The sequence below is a fragment of the Lepisosteus platostomus genome, chromosome 23 (genome assembly GCF_059453375.1).
Source record: "Lepisosteus platostomus isolate fLepPlt1 chromosome 23, fLepPlt1.hap1, whole genome shotgun sequence".
In the NCBI taxonomy this organism is placed as follows: domain Eukaryota; kingdom Metazoa; phylum Chordata; class Actinopteri; order Semionotiformes; family Lepisosteidae; genus Lepisosteus; species Lepisosteus platostomus.
Window position 1 is genome coordinate 4,555,717 of NC_142633.1, and position 27,335 is coordinate 4,583,051.

Genomic DNA, 27,335 nt, shown 5'->3' on the forward strand with positions numbered 1-27,335 from the left:
GAAAGTATTATACTGAAACAAATTAACTACTTGGTGTTGTATAATTTATAATTAAATATACAAAATGTGACACTTATGAAATTGCTGTTTGGAATGCTGGCCGTGCTCACAGGAGCTTCTTAACTGTCTTTTACTTTATTTATTTTTTTATTTTATATAAGGCACCTATAATGACTAGAAAAAGTCATTGCCTAAATGCAGATAAATTCGACTCCACACACTATTTAGGGTAGCGTGGAGGTATAGTAGATAAAAGAACGAGGCTTCATCCTTTGCAGACTATAGAACACTTACAGGTAATTTAAGTACTGTATGGATGGGCCCAATCTTAGGACTTTGGAACAAGACTGCCTCATAGTATTGGGAAGATTTATTTTTGTTTTTATATCCAGTAGGCCACAAAAACCTCTTGGATTTATTGCTATGTTTTTTTAGTGTAGAGCAAAAAGATTCCATTATATTTGTTTAGCATCTAATAAGGGAGTGATTTAGCCTTGCATGAGGTGTTTTATAAGAAACGTGTTGCCCTTTTCCTTTATGATATTTTTCATAAAACCAGATATCTGATTGCTGGTTCTGTAAAAGATTGAACAGAATACTCACTGTAAATATCTAATAGCTACTAAGGAATTGCATGTGGTTACAGGTTGGGTGGCTACAGACCTCAAAGATTCAGCATTAATGATTTATTAGCTTCATATAGCCAAAGTACAAAGCTTTTACTTTCGCATAGTGCCCAGGCATTTTTTAGATAAGATGACAAAGCAATTGTGTACATCCAAATTACAAATCCATTACACACCAAACATCTGTCATTTGAACTATAGTGTGGAAAACAAACTGCACAGGGTAGATCCACTTCCATAAACTGAAATAGAGATAATACAGATAAATATTTGAAATAATTTGGCTCTTCTTAGGAAACATGCATATCATTGACTTACCTTTAAATTATTTGATGACTTTTTTTTGTGAGGTGCTCCATCAAATTCTTATTGATGAACATTAGGTTCTGTTTGTGTTAGGATTTTAAAGATTTTCTAAGTTTAAAGCTCTGTAAGTGAGCACAGACATAACAGCCTGCGAGAACTGTTTAATCCCTCAGCCCAAGACTTAGGTCTGGTGTTTTTGGTCTGTAATGTGAAAAAGACTGGGATAATGATTGTACATATTGCAGAAGGAATGTTTAACCACCCTGGATCTCTTCCCTGCTGGCATAAGTGTGGTAGTAGTGAAAGACCTGGATGAAACACTCTCTGGGATGGCAACTGCTGTACTCTTAAAAGAGACAAGTTTTCTTTAAGTCATGTTTTAGACTGCCCTGAGAATGAGAGATGACTTCAAACTGTTTGGTGATGTAGCTTTGAACAGGTCTGGTGGACCGAGGTATCTAATAGTCGTAATTATTTTCCCTATCTACTTTACCACTGATGCTTTCACATAAATGGCTAAATACTGTATATTTATAATAAAGAATATTTCAGAATATGTAAGACTGCTGTAGCTCACAAATGCCTTTTTTTATTGCAGTGAATCTCCTTGACACATCTTCAGTCTCAGGAGACTGGGGTTGGCTGACATATCCTTCACATGGGGTAAGCTCTCCCTCTGTGTTTGTCCAATTGGGTATACATTTATTCATTGTTTTTGCCTGTGGAGAACAGTTTTTCTTTTTTCCAGAGTTCTTGGTCAGCATGCTCTCAACATCTGATTTAGAAAAAACTTTGATAGATTAATTGATTTTAACTTGTATAAGTATGACTTCAGAACATACATACTTGGTGATAAGTTTGTTTTGTGCAGCCAGAAAACCAATTATACATATGAAGAGAATAGCATGAACTTTATTTTAAGGTTGCGATCACAATACGTGTTAAAAGGTGCATTCCAATGATTAAGCAGAAAGAAAAATAATCAGAAAAGAAACTAAAAATGTAAGCCTTTACTAAAACATTCAATTATAGAACATACTTAAATCATGTCCAGAACTATATGATCACATTGTGTTTTTAGACTATTAAGAGAGAACTTTGTGGGATTCTGAATAAAAAACATTGTACCTCCATTTTTCCAAATCATTCCCTTCTGGTTGCCTTTTCACCCCCTTCTGAAATGAATTTTCAAAAGCATGCAAAGTGCTTTGCTCATTATGATGTGTTGGGTAGCTCCTGTGTTACCAATGGGGGGAATAATAACTACTTCGATCATTTGACATCTTAAAATCAAATAATGAATTGATCATTGTTCTGGTAGTAATGTGAAAGGCGTAGTATTGGAGAATTTTATGTCCTATCAATAATGAAGCACCATGCCTTTGACATTGACCTTTTACTATAAAAATCTTTTTTCTGGATATTGAGCAGGGAAAACGATTGCTGCTTAGTCATGCAAAATTATAAATTTTGCATGTTAACAAATTATTAAACTAAAGCACAAAGCCTAAAGGAAGTGCATTCAGTCTTGCCTTTTTTCAGGTTTTTACAAGTATTATTGTTCTGACACTGTATGAAGTATTTTAGCGGACATTCTTTCTGGAAAATTAATGTATCAGATATACAGTATGAAGGAAAAACGTGAAATGGTGCCCAATCATATTTTTTAATGCATGTACATTTATTTGGTCTATAAACAATTTTTGATAATAGATTTGTATCTTGTTACAGTATATATGATTACTAAGACAAATCTTATAAACTATGATTGTTTTGACTGTAGCAAGATCTCAGCTGAGCAAGTAGTCCTTCCTGACTATAATTTAGAAATATATGTTAAAAACAGGGGTGACACAGTGGTACAATGTTTAGCATTGCTGCCTCACAGTGCTGGTTCCCTGGAGTGCTATCTTCATGGAGTATGTATGTTCTCTCTGTGTTAGCGTAGGTTTCTGCCAGGGGTTCCAGTTTCCTCTCACAGTGCACAAATATGCCAGTAGGTTAATTGGCTTTGGGAAAATTGGTCCTGTTGTCTGTGTGAATGTGTGTGCTTGTGTCTGCCCTGTGATGGACTGGTGTCCAACTCGTGATATATCCTGCCTAGCACCCATTGCCTGCCAGGATAGGCTCTGGCTCCCCAGAGACCCTGTATTCGATAAAGCAATAAGAAAATGGATTAAAGTGAAAAACAGTCTAAAATGTCTAAATGTCTGATGTCTAAAATGGGAATTACTATTTTACTAATGCTTATATCCAGTACTACTTACATTTGTAGAACTGGGTATTTTACTGAAGAAATATGCATGAAGTAAATTGCTCAAAGATACAAAAGCAACACTTTAACCAAGATTTGAACCCACAACTTCTAGTTCTATATCTACTGCCCTGATTTAACAATTCCTGTTTTTCACCCACAATGGCAGTGTTTTAACATTTTCTAGGCTAGTCTAGTTAGTCAAGTGTCCCATGTATCATTGTCAATCATTATGTATAAAAACCCATAGCCATTCATGTAGGGTCAGAGGTTTCCAGATAACACTTTATGTTTTTTGTGGAAATTAGTGCATGGAAAATTTAGCAGGGGAGCTGTTGCACAATGTGTATCTGCTATCTATAGAATTCAGAAGCAAAAACGTAGATTTCTGCAGGGGTTTAAGTAATCACATGTTGTAATGGAAAAAAAAGTTATGGTTTCCTGAGTCAACAGCACATGAAATACATGGAGTGGTGAACTGTCATTAATTAGCAGTCTGAGTGCCATCTGACTTGAAGGTACAGTGTTGTTTCACGGCATGAAATAGTTTGCTGTCACACAATATTTTTTTGTATCATCCAGCAGAGAGAGTGTTGTAAAAATATCCAGAAGCCAATAAAGAATTCAAGCATGGAGAGGTCACACATCACCAATGTCAAAGTTTGGAAAGAAAATCTATTTACATCAGAAATACAAATACGAAGAGTGTTTTGTGAGGGATATGCTGGATGGTCTCAGAAGGAACTATTTCTTTTACCTGATACATCAATGTCCTGCAAACTACTCCAGTAATTGCAAAGCTGTTCTTCATCTAAATTGAAGATTGTTTTGTGGAAGATATTGTCTTAGCTTTCACTAGCCATGCAGGGCATCACAATCCCACTGATCAACGGACTGGAACCCCAGAGGATGTGTTTATGAGTTGTCCCTTTATGATCCCTGTGAAGTAATCCCTATCAGTAACCCTGGTTTGTCAGCTGCTTTCCCAAACTTCTTTAGAAGAGAAGTTGCTAAAATTCCTTTCTTTAAACTATCCAGATTTCATCTGTTTGGGTCTAGTAAATTACTGAGTAAGAACTGACAGATTTGCACACCACAGGCACTGAAGCACAATGACAATAGAAGTTAACTTAAAGAGCTTATTGTAATGTCGGGAGGGAAAAAAATTATGATCCCTATGCGTGTCCCATCTGATGGTTGCGAGGATCTTATCAGGGGAAATGATGGGTTCTGGAGGATCAAAAAGACAGGAAAGAATGTTGGCCTTCAGGTTTTTAGAACAGGGACAGTATGTAATGACAAAACGAAATCTAGAGAAAAACAAGGACCGTCTGGTCTGGCGGGGGTTAAGCCGTTTGGCCGATTGGATGGATAGGTTTTTGTGCTCGGTTACGATGTGTTGTGCTCCCTTCAGCCAAAGTCTCCACTCCTCAAGGCCGAGTTTGATATCTAAAAGCTTCCAGTTACCCACGTCATAGTTTTTTCTGCAGGGGAAAGTATTCTCGAAAAGAAGGCACAGGGGTGGAATATGCCTTTTTAACCCGTGGTGCTGTGAGAGGACTGCCCCTGCACCGTCAGCCGAGTCCTCAACCTTGACCACGAAGGGGCAAGGAGAGGTCAGAATGACAGGGAAGCGGGGCCATCATGAACAGATGTTTCAGAGGAAGGAATGCCTTATTCAATTTAGGATTCCATCTGCCCTGGTTAGAACTATTTCTTGTGAGGGCTGTGATGGGAGCCAACATGGAACTAAAGTTGCAAATAAAACATCTGTTAAAATTTGCAAATCCAAGAAAACGCTGAATTTGTTTCAGGGGGTTGGCCAGTCCCTGATGGCTTGAACTATGGAGAAGTCCTTTTCTACGCTGTGGGGAGAAATGATATAACCAAGGAAATGTATTTTGGAGACATGAAAAAGGCATTTCTGTAATTTAGCGTAGAGCTTATTGTGGATGAGACGTGAGAGTACATCTCGGACATGTTGGACACGGTCTTGGGGATTGTTGGAGAAAATTAGGTCAAGTTTAGTGAATATTGTAGCCCCGTGCAGAGATTCAGGTGCTACTGGAATCAACGGCCGAAGGTAACGGTTCTTAATCGTGATCTCATTTAAGCCTCGGTAGTTGATGCAGGGTCTCAGTGAGCCATCCTTCTTTGCAACAAAAAATAATCCAGCACAAGCAGGTGATGTAGAGGGGTGGATGAAACTAGACTTTAGAGACTCTTGAATGTAAGTCTCTAGTGCCTGTGACCCTGTTCTCAAAACCCGGCCTCTGGGGAGCATTGTTCCCGGGAGGAGGAGGTCAATACACCATAGGGGTGGTGTAGGGGAAGGGAAAGGGCCTCTTGTTTGTTGAAAGCCTGCTCCAGGTTTGCGTGGAGGGATGCAGGGCTCATGGTCTTGTGATGTGGTAGCCGCCAATACTCTAATAGGCAGACGACAGCACCTGAAGTGGCAGTGAGGACCCCATGCTAGGATGTTGTTCTGGGACCAGGAGAAATAGGGATCGTGCTCTTGCAACCAGGGGTGCCCTAAAACAAGGGGATGTGATGGAGAATCTATAAGGAGAAGCTGGATTTCCCCTTGATGAGTGGCACTGATTTGACAGATGAGAGGAGTGGTTTGCCAGTGGATATGACCAGAAACCAGGGGTGTCCTCTACAAGGCTTGAATGTGGATCAGGGGGTTTACAGGCACGAGAGGAATGTTCCATGCTTCGGTGAGTTTGTAGTCTAAGAAATTTCCTGCCGCACCTGAATCAAAGAAGGCAAGAAAAGAAAGATTAAATTTACCCCAAGAAAGTGTAGCTGGAAGAGAGGGTCTGGAGGCATGGGTGGAAGAGGGGGGTATACCAAACTTTGATGTGTTCCTGGAAGTAGTTTGGGGTGGTCTAGGGGGTCTAGTCAGGCACGCTATGCGGAAATGACCGAGTTCTCTGCAATATAAACAGTGTCTCTCGTGGCGGCGTCTTTCTCTTTCATCTGGGGTAAGTCAGGTATGGGAGATCTTTACTGTTTTCTCAGGAGATGAAGATGGAGTGGGAAGTGGCTGGGGGGGGGGCTTGGGGACATTCGTTCTTCTGCTTTCCCATATGCGCTGTTGCAGTTCCAGCACCTGGGAAATAGCCCCTCTAGAGATTGATAGGAAAGCGGCACTGACACCAATTAGTCCTTCAGCTCCTCCGAGAGCCCTTGGTAGAATTGAAACACCAGGGCTTCATCCCTCCAGGAATTAATCAGTCTGAAACTCAATGGCATCATCCTGGACATGTCTGTCACCCTGTCGGAGAGTAGATAACTGTGATAAAAAAATGGTGTTCAGAGTTAGCCAGAGCAAAAACCGCCTTGAACTTTCGGAGGATTAAATTAAAATCTGCTATTTCAGGTCCCCCTTTAGCTAGCAGGGTAGCTGCCCAGTCCAGAGCCCTTCCAGCACGTAGAGAGATGACAAAAGTAATTAGCTCATGAGAGGTGGGAAAACATTTCCGGCTAACCAGCACTGTGGTAGAAAGTCCTGACATTTAGTAGGATCTCCATCAAATTTATCCATTGTGGGGAGGGGCGGTGAGCTGTGGAGAGCAGTGTAAGTGAAGCTGCAGCAGAGGGCAGGGGATTGCTTTGGGGAGTCGAGGATGCTGCAGGAAGTGTAGCCATATGATCTGTGAGCTGTTGAATGGAAGCATGGAGCTGTATGAAGGTGTGGGAGTGCTGGTTGATGATGGAATGAATCATAGTTTGATCTGTGGGGTTCATTTTAAATGGCTCTGTATTTTGTCACATTGGGAGAGAAAAAATTATTAACCCTATGCAGTTTTCCAGGTGAATTGGAACGCTGGGCAAAGACAGAGAAGGAGAAAACAGGGAGTACTTATCCAAAGCCGTAAGTTAGCCAGAAGATCAGAAGAGCAACAGTACAAGAATGCAATCAGAAGTCATAGTCGTAATACAGATCAGGACATTTAGCTAGTAGATTAGCAGGGGAATCGCACAGAGATGCAGGAAAGACACGAGAGAGAGAGCTCCGCTCATTGACTAAATACTGAGTGCTGTGATGTGGGTTAAGAGTCCATGCGCCATTTAAGCCATTCTGGAGTTCCAGGGGTGCGAATGGGGAGTGTGATTGTGTAATTAGTCCAGACGGTATCGTTTGCGGGAATTGGCAGGTGCTTGATTATGATTATCGGGATCTGTGTCAGATTGCCAGCAGTGTTTATTCTGATTAGACTGAGCTGTGACACGTATGGGATTCAATGAATGTTTGAGTAGTGTACAATAATAAGTTCAAGCCTTGTCATTTCATGAAAATCTCTTATTTACTATTGGAATATTTGAGTGTGGCCTGTTTGTAAGAGATGGGGGCTGGAGAAAGTTTCTTCTTCAGTTATTAGCAGATTACGACAGAGAAACCTTAAAAATATCTTATTGAGGGGCTGAGTCACCACACCATGCAGCCCACAGAATCACAGTAATGTAATCCACACACTTTACAATTGCTTTGAGACCATGGAAGCTACAGCACAATAAATTCCACAAGAATCAATCCACTGTCTGCAAGAAAAATAAAATGTCGGTATGTGCTTAAATTGAGGAGTAATCTGGAGAGTTGACAGATAAAATCACTAACCTTAGTGGATATAGAGGACATCTAAGAATTCATTGGGGAGAGTGGTGGAGTATTTTATTCACCATTGAATAACTTTTGTCCCTTGTATGATCTGACAAAAGGAAATATACAGTATGTAGAGATGTCTTGGTGATATTGCATTGTTCTAGCAAACCAGTGGGATAATGGAAATATGATGATGAGTCAATGTACTGTCTACTAACACAAGACGGTGAAGAGCTGCACAGGAAGTACGTTACTCATTGCTGGTTCCACCAAGGTTATATACAGTATCTGTGCTAATGAATCCATTTCCTTGTGAAAAATTCCAGTGGGTTTAGTAGGAAAAAGAGAAAGTAACTCTTCAGAGCAATTGATAGATATCAAAATGATTAGATCGACACAACTAGAGTCTGCATATTCATAAGTAATTCATATTTCAAGGGAGCCTTGGGGACGCTAATGAGATAGATGATGTCACTGAGTTTTTCTGTTCATTTTTTTATTTTATGCTTTATTGTTTATTCTGTGCTCCACAAATACAGTGCTATTCATTTCTGCTTTTGCTTAGAATTATATGTACTATTTTAAATAACTATTGGAAGAACTATAGCTTCTGAAACAATTCTTTAAATATAAATGTATAGTATGGGGTTGAGGTGGCCAAGGATATTGGCATCAAAGCCAAGGACCTTCACTGATACATCAGAACTGTGAGCAAGGCTAGCTTGATTCCCTATTGTATAGGAGCCAGGAGAAACTTATTTCAAAGAAAGATAGTTTCTAGAGTACTGTTATAGAACAGCAAACATCAGTCTAAGAAGATACAGAGAGTTATAGAAAACAGAGTGTCTATAATTCAGTATACACCAAAAAGTAAGAGATGCACAGAATTCTCCTTTCACTCTTTCACGCATGACCTCTTAAGGAGAAAGATAAATGACAAAAACTTTTCAAAATTCCTTTTTGTACACTGGCTATTAAGCTGCTGTCAGAGCCTCAGGGTCTTGCAATCCACTGCAGTTCTCTTAACCTCTTTGCAATTTATTGGAATACAATTATAAGGTCTGTGTGTTTTATCTTTGTTTCACAAGGAAACTTTGGGTGTAAATACTTTTTTCATACATTACATAATTTGTATATACAGTGCCTCACAAATGAATATTGACCCTACCTATGGTGTCCCATCTTATGAAATTACAAAATGATACACATTTTTCAAAACACATTTTGTTACTGAAAACATGAGACTTCTAAGATGTGTTACAGTAAAGTCCTGTATAAATAAAGAGAAAAAACTGAGATACATTGATTGCTCAGCGAATGCTCAAGTTTAGACCTGTGAACTCCATAAAAGCATCATTGGCAGCAAAGATAGTCACAACTCTATTTGGGTGAGTCTCTACCAACTGTGCAAACCAGATTAATGTCTTTTTTTTCTTGACAGAATTGCTCAAACTCTCAGGTTTCTTGAGAATCACTTAAAGTTTTCAAGATTTTGCACAGATTCTCATAAGATGCCAATAAGGACTTTTACTGGGCTACTCCAGCAAGGATAAAAGTTTTAATTTGAAATTAATTAGCAACATTTGTCATGTGATATGTTTAATTGTCAGTAAAAAATGAAAGGTCAAGAGGAGGTGACAATGGACAGTCTTGGTCCCTCCCCTAACCAACACCACCTAGTAATAGCGGTATTTAATTACACAAGATTAAAACTTCGAAGATATTCAGAGTGATTAGAGAAAAGCCACTCAATCAATTGGGAAAACATGCATGACATTAATTAATCTCAGTAATTATTAGAATGCATTAATTTACAAGGACTGTTAATGCATAGTGAGTGTCACTCTTATGCTTCTACTTCTAAATTGTTTTTGAAGACAGTTTGCTACAATGATGCTAGTACAGTATCACACATGCACTCACACTGTCTGAATACCCCAGGGCAAAATTAAGAAAAACCCTCTAATCTGTGATTTGATAGACTTTCAATACACTTACATAATTAATATTTTCAATTTTCTTCACAATTCTTTCTGACCAGAGCATCGTTTTTTCCAGGGCAATCTGACCCTTTTTCTGATATTATAACCTCTTTCAATAAATCCACTATCATCTGCATCTTTACATGTTTTATGTAGATTGTTATAGTTTCTTATGGCCTCTTGTCAGTAACTACCTGTCTTTGTGTATTGTTGAGAGACACATGGTTTTGCTCTACTGTGTTTATTGGTGTGTGATCTTGTACAGTAATTAGAAAATATTAAAGTTCAACAAGAAATTAAATAGTTTTCTTATTAAAATTAACCCATGGTGTTTTTTTTAATTCATTTTATAAAACTTCATTCAGAAATATACAGTAAAACTTGGAATTCTCTGTTTGGCCTTATACAGAACATGTGTAATGGAGGTCACTATGGGGGATTTGACTCATGTTTTCAATGTTCTGAAAGCAATTGTTAACCCAAGCGATTACTTCCAGCTCAGCCATGAAATGAGGACAAGAGATAAAGAGTGGAAGTAAAAAGGAGCTGTATAGAAAATTAAAGATAGGAGGTTTTTCTTTACACAGAGTCATGAAGGTCTGGTGAAAAAGGGCCAGCCAAACTGTTGAACACTTTTATACAGTTCAAGGAAAGGCTAGATAAAATTGTAGGAGATAACATTTAACCTCATCTCATCTGTAAATAACTATATATATAGTACATGTATACTGTATATTCCTATATTCAAATCTGGATACATGGCATGATTAAATAAATAGTTTTTGGTTTCACACACAGTGCTTCTGAGCACTGTACTTGATACATTATAATGAAAACTGCAAGGAGAGCACTTTATACTTCATTACAGAGATTAGCAACTACAGTGGAGAGAGTAAAAATAGAACAGATACTGTATGTAATAAGCTATACTTACAAGAAGTGAAAAAGGAGATCGGATCCAAAAGTAGATGAAGAGCTGAAGAACCAAGTGAACCAGCAGAGGAACACAGCCCAAGGCTGAAGGAAACAGGCAAAGGTGCCGAAGGAGAAGCCAAAAACCAGAGAATCGAGTAGGAAGAAAAGTTTGAAAGCCAGAGCAAGCACAAAAACAAACCAGAGGGTAATCCGAAAGTTAAAGTCCAAAAAAAGACTCAGTCCAAAAATGAGGAAGCTCACAGTAATATGCCAAGACCAGGTGGCACACTAAGATCGGTTATCATAGTATTGCCAGGGTAGGTGTTAAATCCCATGGATTAAGCATGGTCAGGTTGGATTGATGTCCATCCATGCCTCGTTGTTATGGGAACTGCCTGATTTACAGGTCTGTCAATTGAGTTTTCAGTGTGGCTGGAGATATTAGATGTGAATGGACATGATAAGATACGGATACATTTGCTTAATCACAATCATGCCGAAATCAGATTTTGATTACATTATATTAGATAATTTCATGACTGATCTCTATTTAGCACTTTTAGTCCAGACCGGGCAATCTGAGTGCTGTTATGTATTTCTGAAGTGATGACTGAAAGCATATAATAGGGTATTGCTTCACAAACTAATGGAAGGTTCTATAGACATGAGGGAAGTAATGCATATGCATTAGTCCATAGGCTGATGCTTGTGTTATAAAGGCAGTTTAAAGTTGAAATACTACCCACCAGAAAAGTTTAACCATTGTTGTTTGTCATATGGTTTGTATATCCTGTGTTGATCGTGCAAAATATTAGATTCTAGGTTTTGGATATCAATGATTTATATGTATACAGTTTATACAGCATATACAAATGTATCTTAAATTAACCACATTACTACTGAGGGACACAAATAGAAAGCAGTATTATTTCTGCTGTCATTTGTATTATATTAGTGAGAGACTCACTATGGAGGTTTGAGACTGATGTTTGCAAACTGAACGTGCAAACCACAGCAGAAGTCTCTGTAGAAATGTGCATCCAGGATTTTCAGATAGACTCATTTGCAAGTTCATAAAGCCTTCAAAATTACAAATTAGTAAATGCATTTTTTTTAGAAAATGCAACAGAATATTACATTTTCACATGGAAACTGACATTTAGATATTAATTTATTAAGTAAGAACCTTTTTAATTTGACATTTAAAATTCACTCTTTCTCTGTACTTGTTGACTTAAAAGTGAATTTTTTGTAGCAAAGTAGGCAGGTGATTGAGCATACTTGAGATATATACTGTATTTTCAATTGTGGACTAGTATTCTGGTATTTCTATCATAATTATTCGCCATTGATAACAGGGACTAGATAGTACTTTAGCAGGATTGAATACTGTATATAAGTAGATCTCTTCATGAGAAGTCTTCAACTTTTATGATTGGGTAAGATTTACATAGAAGAGAAGTGAAGAATCCATGGCATAAATATGTTGTTTTGGGATGGCCTCTTCTGACAAGATGATGATAGCTATTGTATTGAGTCTTACTCCATTTTAGCAGATAAACATTTTTTTTTCCAAGATATACAAAAATATATTCATATAAATACTGTATAATAAAAAAATAAATTAATAAATATATTAAAAGTGCAAATATAGGATGAACTCGTTTTTATTACATGTGTCTGGATTTCATTTGCATGGATTTAATTTAACTTTGCACACAAAAGAACTTTGAAAGTTATCCTGGTATCCTGGAATTTATAACAAAATGTTAGGAATAGAGCTAATTCCCCAACTCTCAAATGCTCACTAGGACATAAAAACAGGACTTCTGTTTTTCCTTTCCAGTGTTGTTTACTTGAGCAGCATCCACCAACCAGAATTCTACTCTTGACACAACTAATTTATGTTAATTTCAAAGGGTATTGTGTATGGTATCACCTAAAGAAATTTCCCATGAGTCCCTGCCTTTTTGTCTTTCTTTCTAATTTGAGTGCTCCTTCTGAAATGAAATAGGGCCACTGGATGGCTCCTGACTTTGGTTTCATTGCTAAACACAACTTAATCCAAAACCTTTCAGGATTTTGAATAATGACCTCATAATCTCTGCTGTCTAAGGCTGAAGAAAGTCAGTGTCCTGTCTATATGTTTTTTTTGCAAATCAAATCTTGCAAATCAATTAAAGCTTCAGTATGAAATAAAAAAAAAACGTTTTTAAATTAAGAATTTGTCTTGGATTTTATTTGTAGTTAGAATCTATGTAGCAACATGTACAGTATACTGCAACAAAACTCAATGCTGACCTTTAAAACGGATGCAGTAACGGTCAGAAAATGAGGAGCTTTGCGCATTTACTGACTGTTTGAACCCCCTCACAATTTTTTTAAGGTAAGAATTAGGGAAAATTCAAACTATCTTAATCTTGTTCCTGGTGGTGCATGAAAATGAGCAACAGGAATCTAATGAGGTATTTGATGCTTAGTAAGAAATATTATAAATAGCTAAACTAAGTGGGCTGCCAGACTATGTTAATATCTTACAGCTTGTAAGAAAGCAGGTGTCAGCCTTCATGGTCTCATGGTCTCCCACTCAGAAACTTCAAGTCCTTCTGGTCATGTCTCAAGAAAACCTAAGGAAAAACATCTCCACGATAGCATTGCTATGCACGATAACAAAAGCTCTGCATTTGTCTCTGAAGTTTTATTTTTTAATAATTGAAAACTACTACAGTATATTCAAGTAGAGTAATGCATATACACGGAAACAGGGATTCTAAATACTAAGTGTTTTTTAGCCTTTTATTGCATATATTTTATTTGATCTGATAAGATAAGATCACTTTATTGGCTATATACAATTTCTTGTATTAGGAATTTGTCTTTTGAATACCCCAACTTGCTCTCCATGAGACACACAGACAGGGAGAGAAGCTCAAGGTCAGAGTGCTACGTCAGCGATTTATACGGCGCCCCTGGAGCAGTTGGGGTTAAGGGTCTTGCTCAGGAGCCCAACGGAGTAAGATTCCTCTACTGGAGGAAAGCTTGTTTGTCCATCTGTAGGATTACCTGTATGCAATTGTCACCATCATATTGTAAGCTGTAAAACTCTCACATTATTGTAGAGACACAGGAAAAAGCTGATATTTCAACAGCAGTTGTGTTTTAGAGCAACAATAGAAAAAAGTAAATCTATGTGGATATTTTTACTTTGCTATATATTTTCAGTTGTATGTGACTGTGGCCCACCTCTGAGGTACATAATTAATGTACTGTATTTGTCACTGAAGGCCATAAATGTTTATATTAATAGATGCTTATATTAATACTTATTACATTATTATACTTTCATACTATATAAATATTATTATGCTATATACAAGTAAATGAAAAAATATTTATTGAAAATATTTATTTTGTGCTATTTATACATTTATTAACCACACTGACTACATTTACTGTAGGTCCAGTGCAGAAAGTTAGCAATGGACTGAGAAAAAGTATTGTTAAAATATTCTTATTTACAGTACAAGGGTGGAAGGAACACTAAAGTTAAAATCCTCAAAACAAAACAATGGAGAGAATCAAAGTTCTTTTTAACATGGAGACCTTCTCATTGTCTCAAAAAAACAGAGTACAAGTTTGCCATGTTCTTATTCTATAGAGAACACGGGTTTTAATTGGATACAACTGTGCCTTATGAACCCAGGCACATATTTGATTGTCCACTTTTTTCTCACACAGCCTTGATAAATAATCTTACAAAGGGTGCAGCCTTCATCACACTCTTGGTCTGTAATAAAAACACTTTAGACACACTAAAGCGGACATTGTCACACAATGTAATCACCAATGAGGTGGTTGAGCACATGTGATAGCAGTTAGACTGGTTTGGTGGTAGGAGTTAAAAGCCTTGGTTCTGCCAGGAAAAAGCTGCCAGGAAATTGTTTATTTGTACAGTATCTGCTCAGAGCATGCTGGGAGGTCTAGGAGAACTGTGACCTGAAATGCCTTTTTCCCTGTGTGCAAAAGATGACCACTTGTTTATCTTGTTTAGAGTCTGATTGTCATTATTAAGATCCCATCTCTGTACGACGACAATTATCACTTGCATATTTTAACATTTTTAAAAAAGCTGTTTTTATATATCACCATTAAAATTGTGAAATGATGTTGTCAGACACCAAAACGTAGATTAGAATAAAGCCATAAAGTAGTAGTAATAATAATAATAATTTTACTTTATATAGCACCTTTAAATGTGGTTTCTCAAACTGGTTAAGAGTAATGGTATAGTATAATCCTGGACAAAGTGAGTTGAGAAAAACACTGAAGAAAATCCTTAAATCTTTGCATTTTACAGTTCTACCATTTTATACTGGCCTCAAATTCTTACATATAACTTTCAATTAGTAATTTACTTTCTCATTTAATTTTAATTTTTGCAAATTAAATTACTGCTATATTATCACTGCATGTTAGTGATAATATTGCAGTAATAGCAGTGCTAATTATGATTGATTTTTATTGATTGGTTTTGTGTGCGTATGTGCATGTTTCCATGCTGCCCAGTTAATTCCAGCTGCAAGACTGATTACTTAAATAAGGAACAGCTCATTTTTTTTTAATTAGCACTTTCTATCTGTTTTTAGCTGACAGTTACAGTATATACAGTATAGATACAGCTACCCTCAGTAATATTTTAATAAAATAACTGAGAGCTCAGCTGGAGTCAAAGCCAAAATACAGTATGGAAAATGTTTTTAAGAGCAATTCTGAAGGAATGTCAGATTCTAATTTTGCACACTTCCACTCTCCTACTGCATACAGTAAATACAAGGCCTATAGAACATTTACAGTCACATGAACTTTTTCACCTTGTGTCATGTCAGTTCCTCAGAGTGACATACATTTTTTTTCCTTTTATCTGCACAACATATCAAACACATTTAAGGAGGAAAATGTTCTTCTTGGGTAAAAATAATGTATTAAAAATACAAAACTAAAATGTTGGACAAGTTTTCACCACCCTGAGTTGATTTTTGGTCGTAGCACCTTTGGCAGCAATTCTAGCTGTGAATCTGTTGGGATAGGTCTCTACCAGCTTTGCATACCTATAGTAGATTTGGCAAAATATGACCATTTTGCATTAATTGTACAAAACTATTCAAGTTCTGTCAAATTTGTTAGGGTGTGTTGATGGACAGATTGTATTAGGTCAAGGACTATGAGTGGGTGGGGCTCAAGGACATCCTTAGCCATCCAATGAAGCTCTGGCTGTGTACTTCTAATCATTGTCATGTTGAAAGATGAACGTCTGTCCCAGTTTTAGTTTTCTAGCAGAGGACAGAAGGTTATTGTCAAGGACTTTTCTGTGGTTGCCAATGGGAAACATCCCTATAACAGTAATACCGACACCGACATGTTCCACAGCAGTAATTTGTTTTTGTATACAGGTGTACAGCATGTGCTGTGTTGGATTTGCACCAAAAACACTGCTTTGAAATAGGAAAGTTAGTTTTGTCAGACCTCAAAACAATGCCATATATGTGCAGCATCAATTAAAATCTTTGTTGCTGTTGTTTTGCAGTATTGACTTTATACTTGCCTCCCTACTATACAGGCCAGATCTGTAAGTACTTGGGATACTGTAGTCACATATACGCTGTGACCAGTCTTCCATAAAAGACTGTAGCTTTTTCAAAGTTGCCATTGTCTTCTTTCTAGTTTCTGATCAGCCTTCTTTTCGTCCTATTTTGAAATACAACTTTAACTTGGCGGGGTCTTGGTGGTGCTATACACTTAATTCCACTTCTTATTCATCTTGACCTTGCTCAAAGACACAATCAAGGCCTTTGAATTGCTTTACATCAGGGATGCTCAACCAGTCGATCACGGAGTGTTGGCCAGTCGATCGCAAGAATGTTTGGCAAAAAATAAATGGGCTATTTGACTATTTACTTTTTTCGATAGCCTAAAAATTAATTCAGATCTGTGCATGTAATGTCATACACTTTACTGCCCTTGTGTGTGTTTAACGCTTTTCAAATGGGTTGTAAAAGTCTCTTCCCTGACTGCTGGCTGACACTGAAAAAAATGCTACAGGAGCTCTGTAAATAAAGTGTATTGAACATTCTCTGGGTTATTGCCGCACAAACCCCACATTCGCTACAGTGCATAGTGGAGCGAAACAGACTGTCTGTGACAAATTCGCCAACAGTTTGATAAGTTCGATTGCCTATTTGTTCATTGTAGTGTTTGAGCAAAAATGCAAAGAGATCGAAAACTTACTGCTACCACAAGGAATGGGAGCATGATTATTTTTTTGTCCTTTAGCATTCAAATGTGCAATGCTTGCGTCTACGCAAAAAAGGGAAATACAGTATAGAACATTTCAAAACTGCACACAAAATGTATGATGTGGACTTTCCCGCTAAAAGTGAGCTATGGAAAAGAAAAGTGGAAAAATTAAGATCTCTACTAGAAGCAGTTGGTTTTCACAAGCCCTAATACAAGAAGGAAAGAGGCAATCATCGCATCGTTCAAGGTGAGCCAAGTCCTAGCTCAACACAAAAAGTAATTCAGAGATTGAGAAGTAATAAAAAAAGCATTTGCTGAGGCTGCTGACTTGCTGTTTGGAGATTTAAAAAACAAACATTTTTGGCGAGGTTCAGACAGCTGTTGCCTGAAATCAAAGAGTTTCTCAAGTTGTCTTAACATGGTGAATATGCCTAATTAGAGGATGACCAGTGGCTTCTGGATTTAGCATTTCTCACACACTTGACTGAACTGCTGAATGAGCTGAATGTCGAGCTTCACGGACAAAATAAAAATGTCATCGACATTTAAAAAAAATTACAAGTCTTCTCAAGTAAGCTTCTCAGTGCCATTGCTCACATTAAGGTAGGAGTAGTTCAGGTGGGTAGCTGCGTCAGCATGCATAGTCTGCAAAGGAAGAAGTCATAGGTTTATTCCATGCTGAAAAGAGAAGAGAAAAAAACACAAAGTTTCGGCTGTGAAGGCTTCTTTAGGTAGGATATTCTTTTTTTTAAATCAAATCAAATCAAAGTTTATTTATCAAATGCACAACCAGTCAGGATGCTCTCAATAGTGCACCTGTAGATATGTGACGGCATGCCAAACGTCTTTAGCCTACGGAGAAAGAATAGGTGCTGCCGTGCTGTTTTGACCATGGTGTTGGTGTGGAGGGTCCAGGTTAAGTCTCCTGAGATGTTAACAATACCCATCACTAAAATGACAGCAAATAAAAGCAAGTGACTCATGCTACAGTGAACAAGTAATGTTCCCTAAGGAAGGCAGCCGTTCTGCGAGCTCCCATTCGTCCTTGTCTATTTCTTTATTTTTTTGTTGTTTTTCGTACTGCTAACTGCACATACTGTTTGCTCGGTGATTAGATATGACCGAAAAAAACTCAGAGACATAAGATCGAATATTGGCACAGTTAAATCTACACCAATAATTACAGCTGATTATCTGGACTGTGGTGTCTCACCTGTACCTGTACTGGGAAGAAGACGGAGTCGTACAGTAGGAAGAGGGGCAGGCATTCTGGTAAGATTGAGGCAGCGCAGCAATCGTGCCCCACTCCCGAGTATACTTTTTGCTAATGTTCAGTCACTGGACAATAAACTGGATGAGCTGAGAGCAAGGCTTGCTTTCCAATGGGACATCGAGAACTGCAACGTGCTGGCGCTTACTGAAACCTGCCTTGACCCGTCTGTTCCGGACTCTGCTATCCTCCTGGGAGGATTTTATATTCACCGTCAGGACAGAACAACGGATTCGGGTAAGAGTAAAGACGGCGGGGTATGCTTCATGGTAAACAATTCCTGGTGCACAGACGTGGACATTATTTCAACATCATGCTCTACACATCTTGAACATTTGACAATAAAATGTAGCCCTTTCTATCTACCGAGGGAGTTCACATCGGTAGTTCTCACAGTGGTGTATATTCTGCCGCAGGCAAATTCCACAAAGGCACTGGATGAACTACACTGTCACCTTAACAGACATGAGAATACACATCCTGAGGGGGCATTCATCATAGCGGGCGATTTCAACAGTGCGAACTTGAAGAAAACAATGCCTTATCTACATAAACACATTGACTGCCCGACGCGCGGAACAAACACATTGGACAATGTTTACACTCCCTTCCGGGACGGTCACAAAGCCCTCCCCCGACCTCCTTTCGGTAAATCCGATCATGCCTCCATTCTGCTACTTCCCATTTACAAGCAGAAGCTTAAACAGGAGAGGCCAGCGTTAAGAACCATTCACAAGTGGTCTGATGAATCCGATTTTATATTAAATCGCTGTTTTGCTAATGGTTAAGTCTTTTTATATACATGCTAATGCATTAATAATACATTAATAATACATTAATACATTAATAATAATTAATACATAATGCATTAGCTAGCATAGAGAACCTATAGGCACTGTTTGATTTGTCCTGAAATCATATGAATCACTACAATTTAACACATGTAGAGGCCAATTAACTTGGAGTTTAGTTACACTTGAGCTAATATAGGATTACTATTACAAGGAGGTGGATTAACCAAGCTACTTCAGTTTTTGTTTTTACTTAATTTTCTAAAATATTCTAGAATATTTTTTCACTTGTAAGTTGTGGGATAGGATGTAAATAAAATGCATTTTATTTTCAAGCTACAGGGCAAGAAAATCTGAACATTTTGGAATGGGGTGTAAATTGTCTATTGGTCCTGCATGTAGAGTATACAGTATGTTATCTCTCCTCCTGAACTTTGCTTTGTGCAACATTCACACACTCCAGCCCCACCCTGTCTTCACCCTTGCAGCAGCTATAAAGCAGCTATACAACATTTGTTTGTGAGACTACTTTTCCCAAACTCAGGCCTTTGGAAATTTATTCTCAAAATAATGTTTAGCAGAAGATTTCTTGCGATTTTGGTTACTTTGTATGGCCTCTTGTGAAAAAATATAATGTATATGAAATGACAGATACTGTACTTCTCTTTCAATAAATTCATTCATTCATTCATATAATTAATGTGAACATTTTTTGGGAGAGAACTGTCACGCCCTCTGCAGCCAGGGGGCACTCCTACTCTGTCCTGTCCCTAGTTTCCTGTGCTTTGTTGTCCTTCCAGTGTCTCTCTCTCTCTGAGGCTATATATTTTTGGGTCTCTCATTCCCCTTGGCTCAGCATTGACGTTCGGATGTCCTGAGACCCCCCTAGCACCAGGTTGCCCCACATCTGCTGCCCGAGGACATTGGTTTCTATACGACTCCTGAACTGCTGAGCCCGGGCTAATCCCCCATTCTGCCCCTTCGCCATAGGGTCTTTTTCCGCTCTCCTGCCATTCCACAGTTTGTCCCTTCTGACATCTGTGACAAGAACATTACATTACTTCATATATAAAAATAGTTTAATAGAAAAATATGCTTTGTGAATTTTTGACTTACTGTATAGAGGGGTGGTTTAGTTCTTCAATTATACCTTTAGAAAAATCAGTTGGTTGTTTTTAGATTTAGATTGAGCTCAATCATGTTTTATGCACAATTAAAATGTGGACACTGTCTTGTTTGACACCTCAGTGTTGACGTGGAACGTTCCCAACCAACCTTGTTTTCTTGTCTTCCAGTGCAGGAAGTAAACCGAATGTGAAGTGACACTGTAAAGTTTTTCTTTTGTTTTTTCTTTTACAATTTCAGTTTGCACTTTTTCCTCTGCAAGACAGCAGAATTCCATTATTGAGTCATATATTTGTTCTATGCTATATGTGTGTATATATTCTCCTTTTGCAATGACAGCACTTGCCAGGATTCAGATCCAATCTAAATTTATCCAGACGCTAATTATGATGTGTTCATGCTTTCTGTCACTAGGGACTCTCTTATCTTGAAAGACCGACTGCATTCTGGCCTTGCTTTCTTCAGAAAGGTTCAAAACCAAGAAAAAAAATGAGGCAGTTGCCTTCTTACAGTACGCAAAAGACCTGCTTCCTACATTTTTGCTGGGCTGAATATTTAACACAAGTCAGAAGTTTTCTTCTTCTTTTTACCATTTATAAACGACTCTGTTTGGGCACTTCTTTTAAGATGGGTCTGTCTTAACTTGCAATCCTAGGTACATGACATTTCTCTTGGGCTCTGTTAGACAACAGGAATAATTGTATATCAAACAGACATCATTTCATTATGGACAGACTTGTTGATGGGTTGCTTCTTTGGACACCATGGTAAGCCATTTGGGCAGGCCAGCTATAATTAACCTATTATTTTCAGCTCACTAGTCGCTAGAGGTCATTCAGGCCTCCATTAGGTGGAAATAGGTTGAAATGTATTGAATTAGTTGATAAATTACAGTAGTGCTGACATTCTTGTATGAGTCTAATTTAGATACATTTGGTACTGTATATAAAAGGATGATAGTTGGTGTTCGGTTGCTTAGAGCTGGTTGGTTGTATCTTGAAGAATTTTTCCTGAATAAAACATCCTTCCACAGTGTCTCTGGTTCCCATTGTGGTGTTCAGGCCTCACGAGCCTCCTGATGTAGATCAGTCACAGCCATATTGTGCCAAGATGTAACGTGGCTCTTGTGACTCAGGTGATTTGCTTGTCTAACCCCTACAGTATATTAATAAGATTGTAATAATATGCCTACATTTCAATCAATGCTGGACATCGTGGCTTTCTTTTATTGGGCTATTTCTGATTGCATCTTGTCTCAGCATGTGGGCAAACCCCAACAGCACATGGTTTCAAGATCACTAAACTCACGAAAGGCTTCTACATGGAGTGAAGATACATATACAGTACATGCAGCTCTCCCCACCACTGCCTGGATTTGATCCTTGTCACTCACATGCTCCGAGCGTGCACAGTGTCACCTTCTAGACAGTGGATATCTCTGCCAGGTCCTCTGTCTAGATTTCAGAGGAGGGGGACATTTGTAATTGCCCCCCCCCCCCCATGAGTCCTGTTATATATATTTAAAAGAAGTACAGAGTTGTTTAAAGGTCAAACTGCTACCATATTCTACCCTATAAAATAAACAATTTAATATAAGCACATATACTTACACATACTGTAAGTGTTCTTGTATGAGTTTTTGTTCCATGTTTATTATCTGCAGGGTGGTTTTGTTTGATTTATAATAATGCCTGCTTCAAGATGTGAACAGGACACCAAGCATAACTTCTTTGTTCTCATTTCTATTGTGTGTGGTTGCAGAGGTCTGGCATGGGCACTCACTCACTGAGCAGACTAGGCCTGCAAGGCATTATGCGCTCACAGAAGCTGGATGTTTGAGTGTCTGTTTTAAAATAAATTGATTTGTATGTTTAGAGTCCTTCTAAACTACTTCTTAAGGTTGAATATTTCAGAAATAAAATGCAGACTATAAAGGCCCTGCATGAAAGCTTATATTAATATTTAATAATAAATATTTAAATGTTTTCCCATTTTGACCATGATATAGAGTATGCAGGTAAAAGTCCAAATAGAAGCAGTCTGCTTCACACAAACAGATACCTTCATATACAAACAGAATATTTCTTGAAAGAAAGCTGAGGACACAAGTCTCCTGTGATCCTCCAGATTTCTGGGGGGTTTATTTACAGCTATCTTGGAGGTGAGGTAGTGACAGACTGTTTCCCTCTGGGGTATAGATTGAAAAGAACCGATTGTGTCGTGAAACTGGGTGGCCACATGCAGCTTTTCTCATTCATAAGAGATTCGAACAACCTGCAGCTCAACACATTGACATAACCCAACAGCTCCTTTTCTGACACTTCTTTTTTTTAACCTCTTATTTTAGTAATGATGGCATCATTCCAAAGACTAGATCAATAAAGCTAACAAAAACAGGTGGAAGGGGAGACAAATGTGTCTGCGGAATGGATGATTGCATGGAATGGTTTACCACCCCCCTCATCCAAAAAAGCCCTCCGAAACGAAAAGCAAGTGAACAACCTTGCAAGTTGCGCAGGTGCTCAGTCACTGCTGGCGCCCCTTCATGCTGCCTTGATTGATGGAGATTGTGGAGAGATCATGCTGAAAACTGTTCTGACAAGCTGATGACATAACCTGGCTTCAGATCACTAAGTTGTTTGCCAGCTCAACAAAACTGGCTCCCAGTACAGCAGCAATTAAACGGAACACTAGTCAGCACAGGGAAGCTTGTGTGATGCTTTCCTGTCTTCTTCACAGACCGCAAATGCAACAGTCTCATGTTGAACCTACTGTAAGGAGCAGGGGCTTCTAATTCTGGTCCTGGAAGCCCATTTACAGTACCTGCTGGCTTTCATTTTCACCATGCTATTTACTGTACTTAATTAAACTCTTGATTGAATTAGGAAATTGTGAGATTAGAAAGTATTTTCCTACTCAAAAGTTTACACTTTTTTTTCTGAAGCACTGTTTTTAAATTGAAACTTTTAAAATATTTAAAAGCTGAAAACAATCAAAAAGTTCAATTTAATCCAATTATGAAGTCACTTAAGGGAACAAAAAACAGTAGCTACTGTGAATCCCTGCCCTAGAGAAACAGTGCTATGGTCATACACAGTATTTCATAGCATTGTACTGTATTGTATCAGTGTTTTGTTATTATGCACAACCGATCAGGGGAAGAAGTTATAAATTACCTTAAGAAATAGAAAATAGAAGCTATGGACCACCTTCTGTTACTGGTACATATCTGAAAACAATACAGACTGTAGAGCTAAACATGATTTTAGGAGACATTTAAGGAGGATCTTAATTATCTAATTCTTTGGACAAAAATATATTCAAATGACATAATGAATATCAAAAGAAAATTAACAATCTTTAATATATAGGATGCACTGAGACTTTATTGAGCAGACATTACACAGGTACAATGGCTATCCAAAGTATTCACCACCCTTAGACTTTTTAACATTTTATTGGGTTACAATGTAGAATCACAACATATTTGTTTGGGATTTATTGTCATTGATCAACACAAAACTCTATAACGTCAAATTGAAAACAAAATTCTACAGATTCTACTAAATTAATTATAAATATAAAACAGAAAATAAATGACTGCATAAATATTCTCCCCCTTTTAATATGACACACCTGAATAGGCTCTGGTGCAACCAAAATTTCCTTAGAAGTCACAGAATGTTTTGAATGGAGTCCACTTGTGTGCAATTAGGGTGTTTCACATGAGTTCGGGATACAAGTTGAATAGTACAAGAATTCTTCAATATACAGTAAGCAAGTCATAAGCAAGTCTTCCACTGTGCTTATGACAATTGCCTAGGTCAGTGGTTCTCAAAGTACCACCCCTGATCAAACCAAAGCATCCAAGTACCACCTACAAGTCATCTTCTCATAGGAACCCCAGAAGATCTCAATGACCAACATGAGTGTGTGCGCACACACACTCACATACTGTATAATAAATATAATAATAATAATAATAATAAACTTTTATATATCACCTTTAAAGGTGGCTTCTCAAAGTGCTTTACAGAATGGCAACAGGAACAACAACAATTGAAAATAAACAATAAAAACGCACTGCAAAGGAACAAGTAATAGGTTTATTCCATACAGAAAAGAGGAGAGAGAAAACACTATGTTTCGGCTGTGAAGCCTTCTTCAGCTGTCATAAAAAAAGCACTTACCATTTCAGTGAGAGCTTGTTTAGTTGAGAAAAGCAGACTAAACATTCATTGGTCGAGCATTGATACGATTAACAACTTTGACAACAGAGTCTAACAGATTTTAAATTCTCACGCATTTTCTTAACTGCCAAGGCCTCGCGGTAGATGCTTCAGTGCGTCCACTTCATATCTGGAGCAACCTCTCTAATTCATACAACTACACCACTGTGTCGGCTTGTCATCGCTCTAGCACCATCTGTACAAACTCCGATGCATTTTTTCCAGTTGATGCTATTCTCTTCAATAGGCTCGGCATTCAGCATTCAGCGTTTTCAGCATTCAGAAGCTGAAAAATGTGCTCTCCTTTAGTTCCTGTTGTTAGCGGCTTACATAACAGAAAATAATTCTACAAGTGACTGTGTCATCCGAAAGGGGCAGCAGGTCGAGCTGTTTAGCAGCTTTTTCTCTACACATAATACATCAGCTATTTTGCCAACGGTAAACAAAGTTCTTAGCAAATAGTATTGGGCTTACGCAAGCTTGCATTTTCCCCCGTTTCCGTTTCAGGAGTCCGTCTCAGAAGTTAAAAGAAGTTTTTAGTTCATATGCATAGGAGCAAAACACAAAGACGCTCAGTGTATATTTCTCAAATTAACATTAACAGTCCTTAAATATTTTAGGTTATCTATCACGCTTTCCTGTGCTCACAAGATTGCCAGTGCTCCAAAACCATGCACATTCTCCTACCTCCCTATTTGCTGAAGATTTTTAAAATAAAATTGGTCACTTACGTTCGTAGCATGCATTCCTATACAATGGTGTAGAATTACATAGGAGCTCTTGGTTCCACTCAAGTATTAGCATGTGCTGTATCAGAGTACGTAGGCTGCGTATTTGACACATAAACTAATTTTATTAAAATAGAAAACATGAAAACCTGTCCCAACTTTTCAGTGAACACAACAAATTTTCAGGGTCATCTGGCGTTCCAACATGGGGGCGCTCCACATACCAGAAGTGGTATGCGTGCCACAGTTTGAAAACCACAGGCGTAGGTGCTTCACAAATTTGGGCTTCATGGTAAAATGATTAAAAAGTCACATCAAATCTCAAAAGGCATGTGGGAGACTCTGAGACCAACCTGAAGCAGATTCTATAGTCTGACGATTCCTAAATTGACCTTTTTGGCTTCAATGGTAAGCATTATGTTTGGCTAAAGGGTAACAGTGAACATAATCCTGAAAACTGACATCCCTACTGTGAAGCATGGTGGTGGCTGTATTATGCTATGGGGAAGCTGTGCTGCATCGGAGCCTGGAAGACTTGTGGAGATAAAAAGAAAATGGATACAGTAAATTACAGAGAAATCCTGGAGGAAAACCTGCTGCAGTCTGCAAGCGACATGGGACTTGGGAGAAGATTCATCTTCCAGTAGGACAATGACCTAAAACATACATCCAAAGCTACACTGGAGTGTCAGTTTTCAAAATGTAAATGTTCTGGAATGGCCCAGTCAAAGCCTGAAACTTAACCTTAAGAATGTGTGGCAGGAGATGAAAATTGCAGTTCAATAACTTTTCCTATGCAACCTTAGGGTGTTTGAGCAATTTCACAAAGAAGAATGGGCAAAAATGACAGCGTCCAAATGTGCAAAGCTGTTAGAAACCCATCCAAGAAGACTCATGACTGTAATTTCTGCCAAATGTTCCTCTACTAATATTGACTTAAAGGGCCTGAATACTTAGGCAACTAGTTATATTTTGCTTAAAATTTCTAGTTAATTTAGGAGTATCTATAGAATTTTGTTTTTACTGTGATACATAAAAAGTGTTTTCTGCCAAGAAAACTTCCAGTTAAATACATTATGATTCCATACTGAAACACAATAAAATGTAAAAATATCAATGGGGTGTGAATACTTTTGATAGCTGCTGTAAATTTATGATGCTGATTAAAATTAATAATAATCATAATAATAATCAACAAGCGTGGCTGTGCATCTACATTTCATGTACAGGTGGTTGGTTCCCATTATATCTCAGGGTTAAAGACCAGAAAGTCATGATGCATTGGAATTCCCCCCACCAGAACCATGTAAATGTGCAGAGTTTGGGACCATCAGAGCATAAACGTTGCATGGCAGCTAAGCAAAATATGTTTTTTTTCCATAAGAATTAAAGAAAGATAGTTTAGAAACTATAAATTGGATTGTGTTTCACTTGTAATTAACCCTATAATAATAGGGTTAATGCAAAGCATTAGTCCACATTACATTCCTAAATCATATAACTTATAGCAAAATGTCCTAATGGAACTAGATTCCTTAAGGAGTAATATAATTAAAGTGAGATGTCTTCCAAACATATAGTTCCGACATGGATGTATACAATTAACCTGTAACCTATAACCCATAAAAACAATATACAGACAGTTGTGTCACCAGCTTTTGAATTGTGGTCTTGTTGAAAACAAAAAAACAATTCATTGCTTCAGGTTAGATTTCTTCCACACACTGTTTATGCATTTAAAGTTAGCAATCACACCATGATCGTATCGTGAAGTAGTTTGTGGTGGTAAGAACTTTTAATGTTTGACCTTTTTGGTCTCAATGGGCATGAAAATTAATAATCTTATAATCAAGGGATAAGACAACAGCATTGATCATAAGAGAAAGAAAATTTTATGTTGATTTTCACTTTTCATAATATATATTTTTTCATTTCTGGAAAAAAACATAATTGAAGAATTATCTACATTTATGGCTTTTGGTTTCTTATTCATATTGTATCGATTGTCCCAATGTATTGTTCTCCATGTCAGCGCAACACTCACTAATGTTCATCAGAGTGGTCAACACAAAGCATTGATTCATTACTAAAGAGGACTGATGATGGTTTTGAAGAAACTGATGACTTGAAAGTGCTGTTCTCTTGATAAGTGGTATGCATTAGTTATTTTGCTGTTTACAGTATGTCTTAATTTTCACCAGGGTTG

General features: G+C 37.8%; 1 protein-coding gene across 1 annotated transcript in view; it reads left to right on the plus strand.

Annotated features, from left to right (window-relative positions):
• epha8 (eph receptor A8) overlaps window positions 1-27,335 on the plus strand; it is a 259,838-nt gene that overhangs the window by 86,088 nt on the left and 146,415 nt on the right. Inside the window, exon 2 of the mRNA XM_088616796.1 lies at window positions 1,531-1,595. Within this exon, the coding sequence (XP_088472922.1) occupies window positions 1,531-1,595 (65 nt within the window). The remainder of the gene's footprint in view (window positions 1-1,530; window positions 1,596-27,335) is intronic.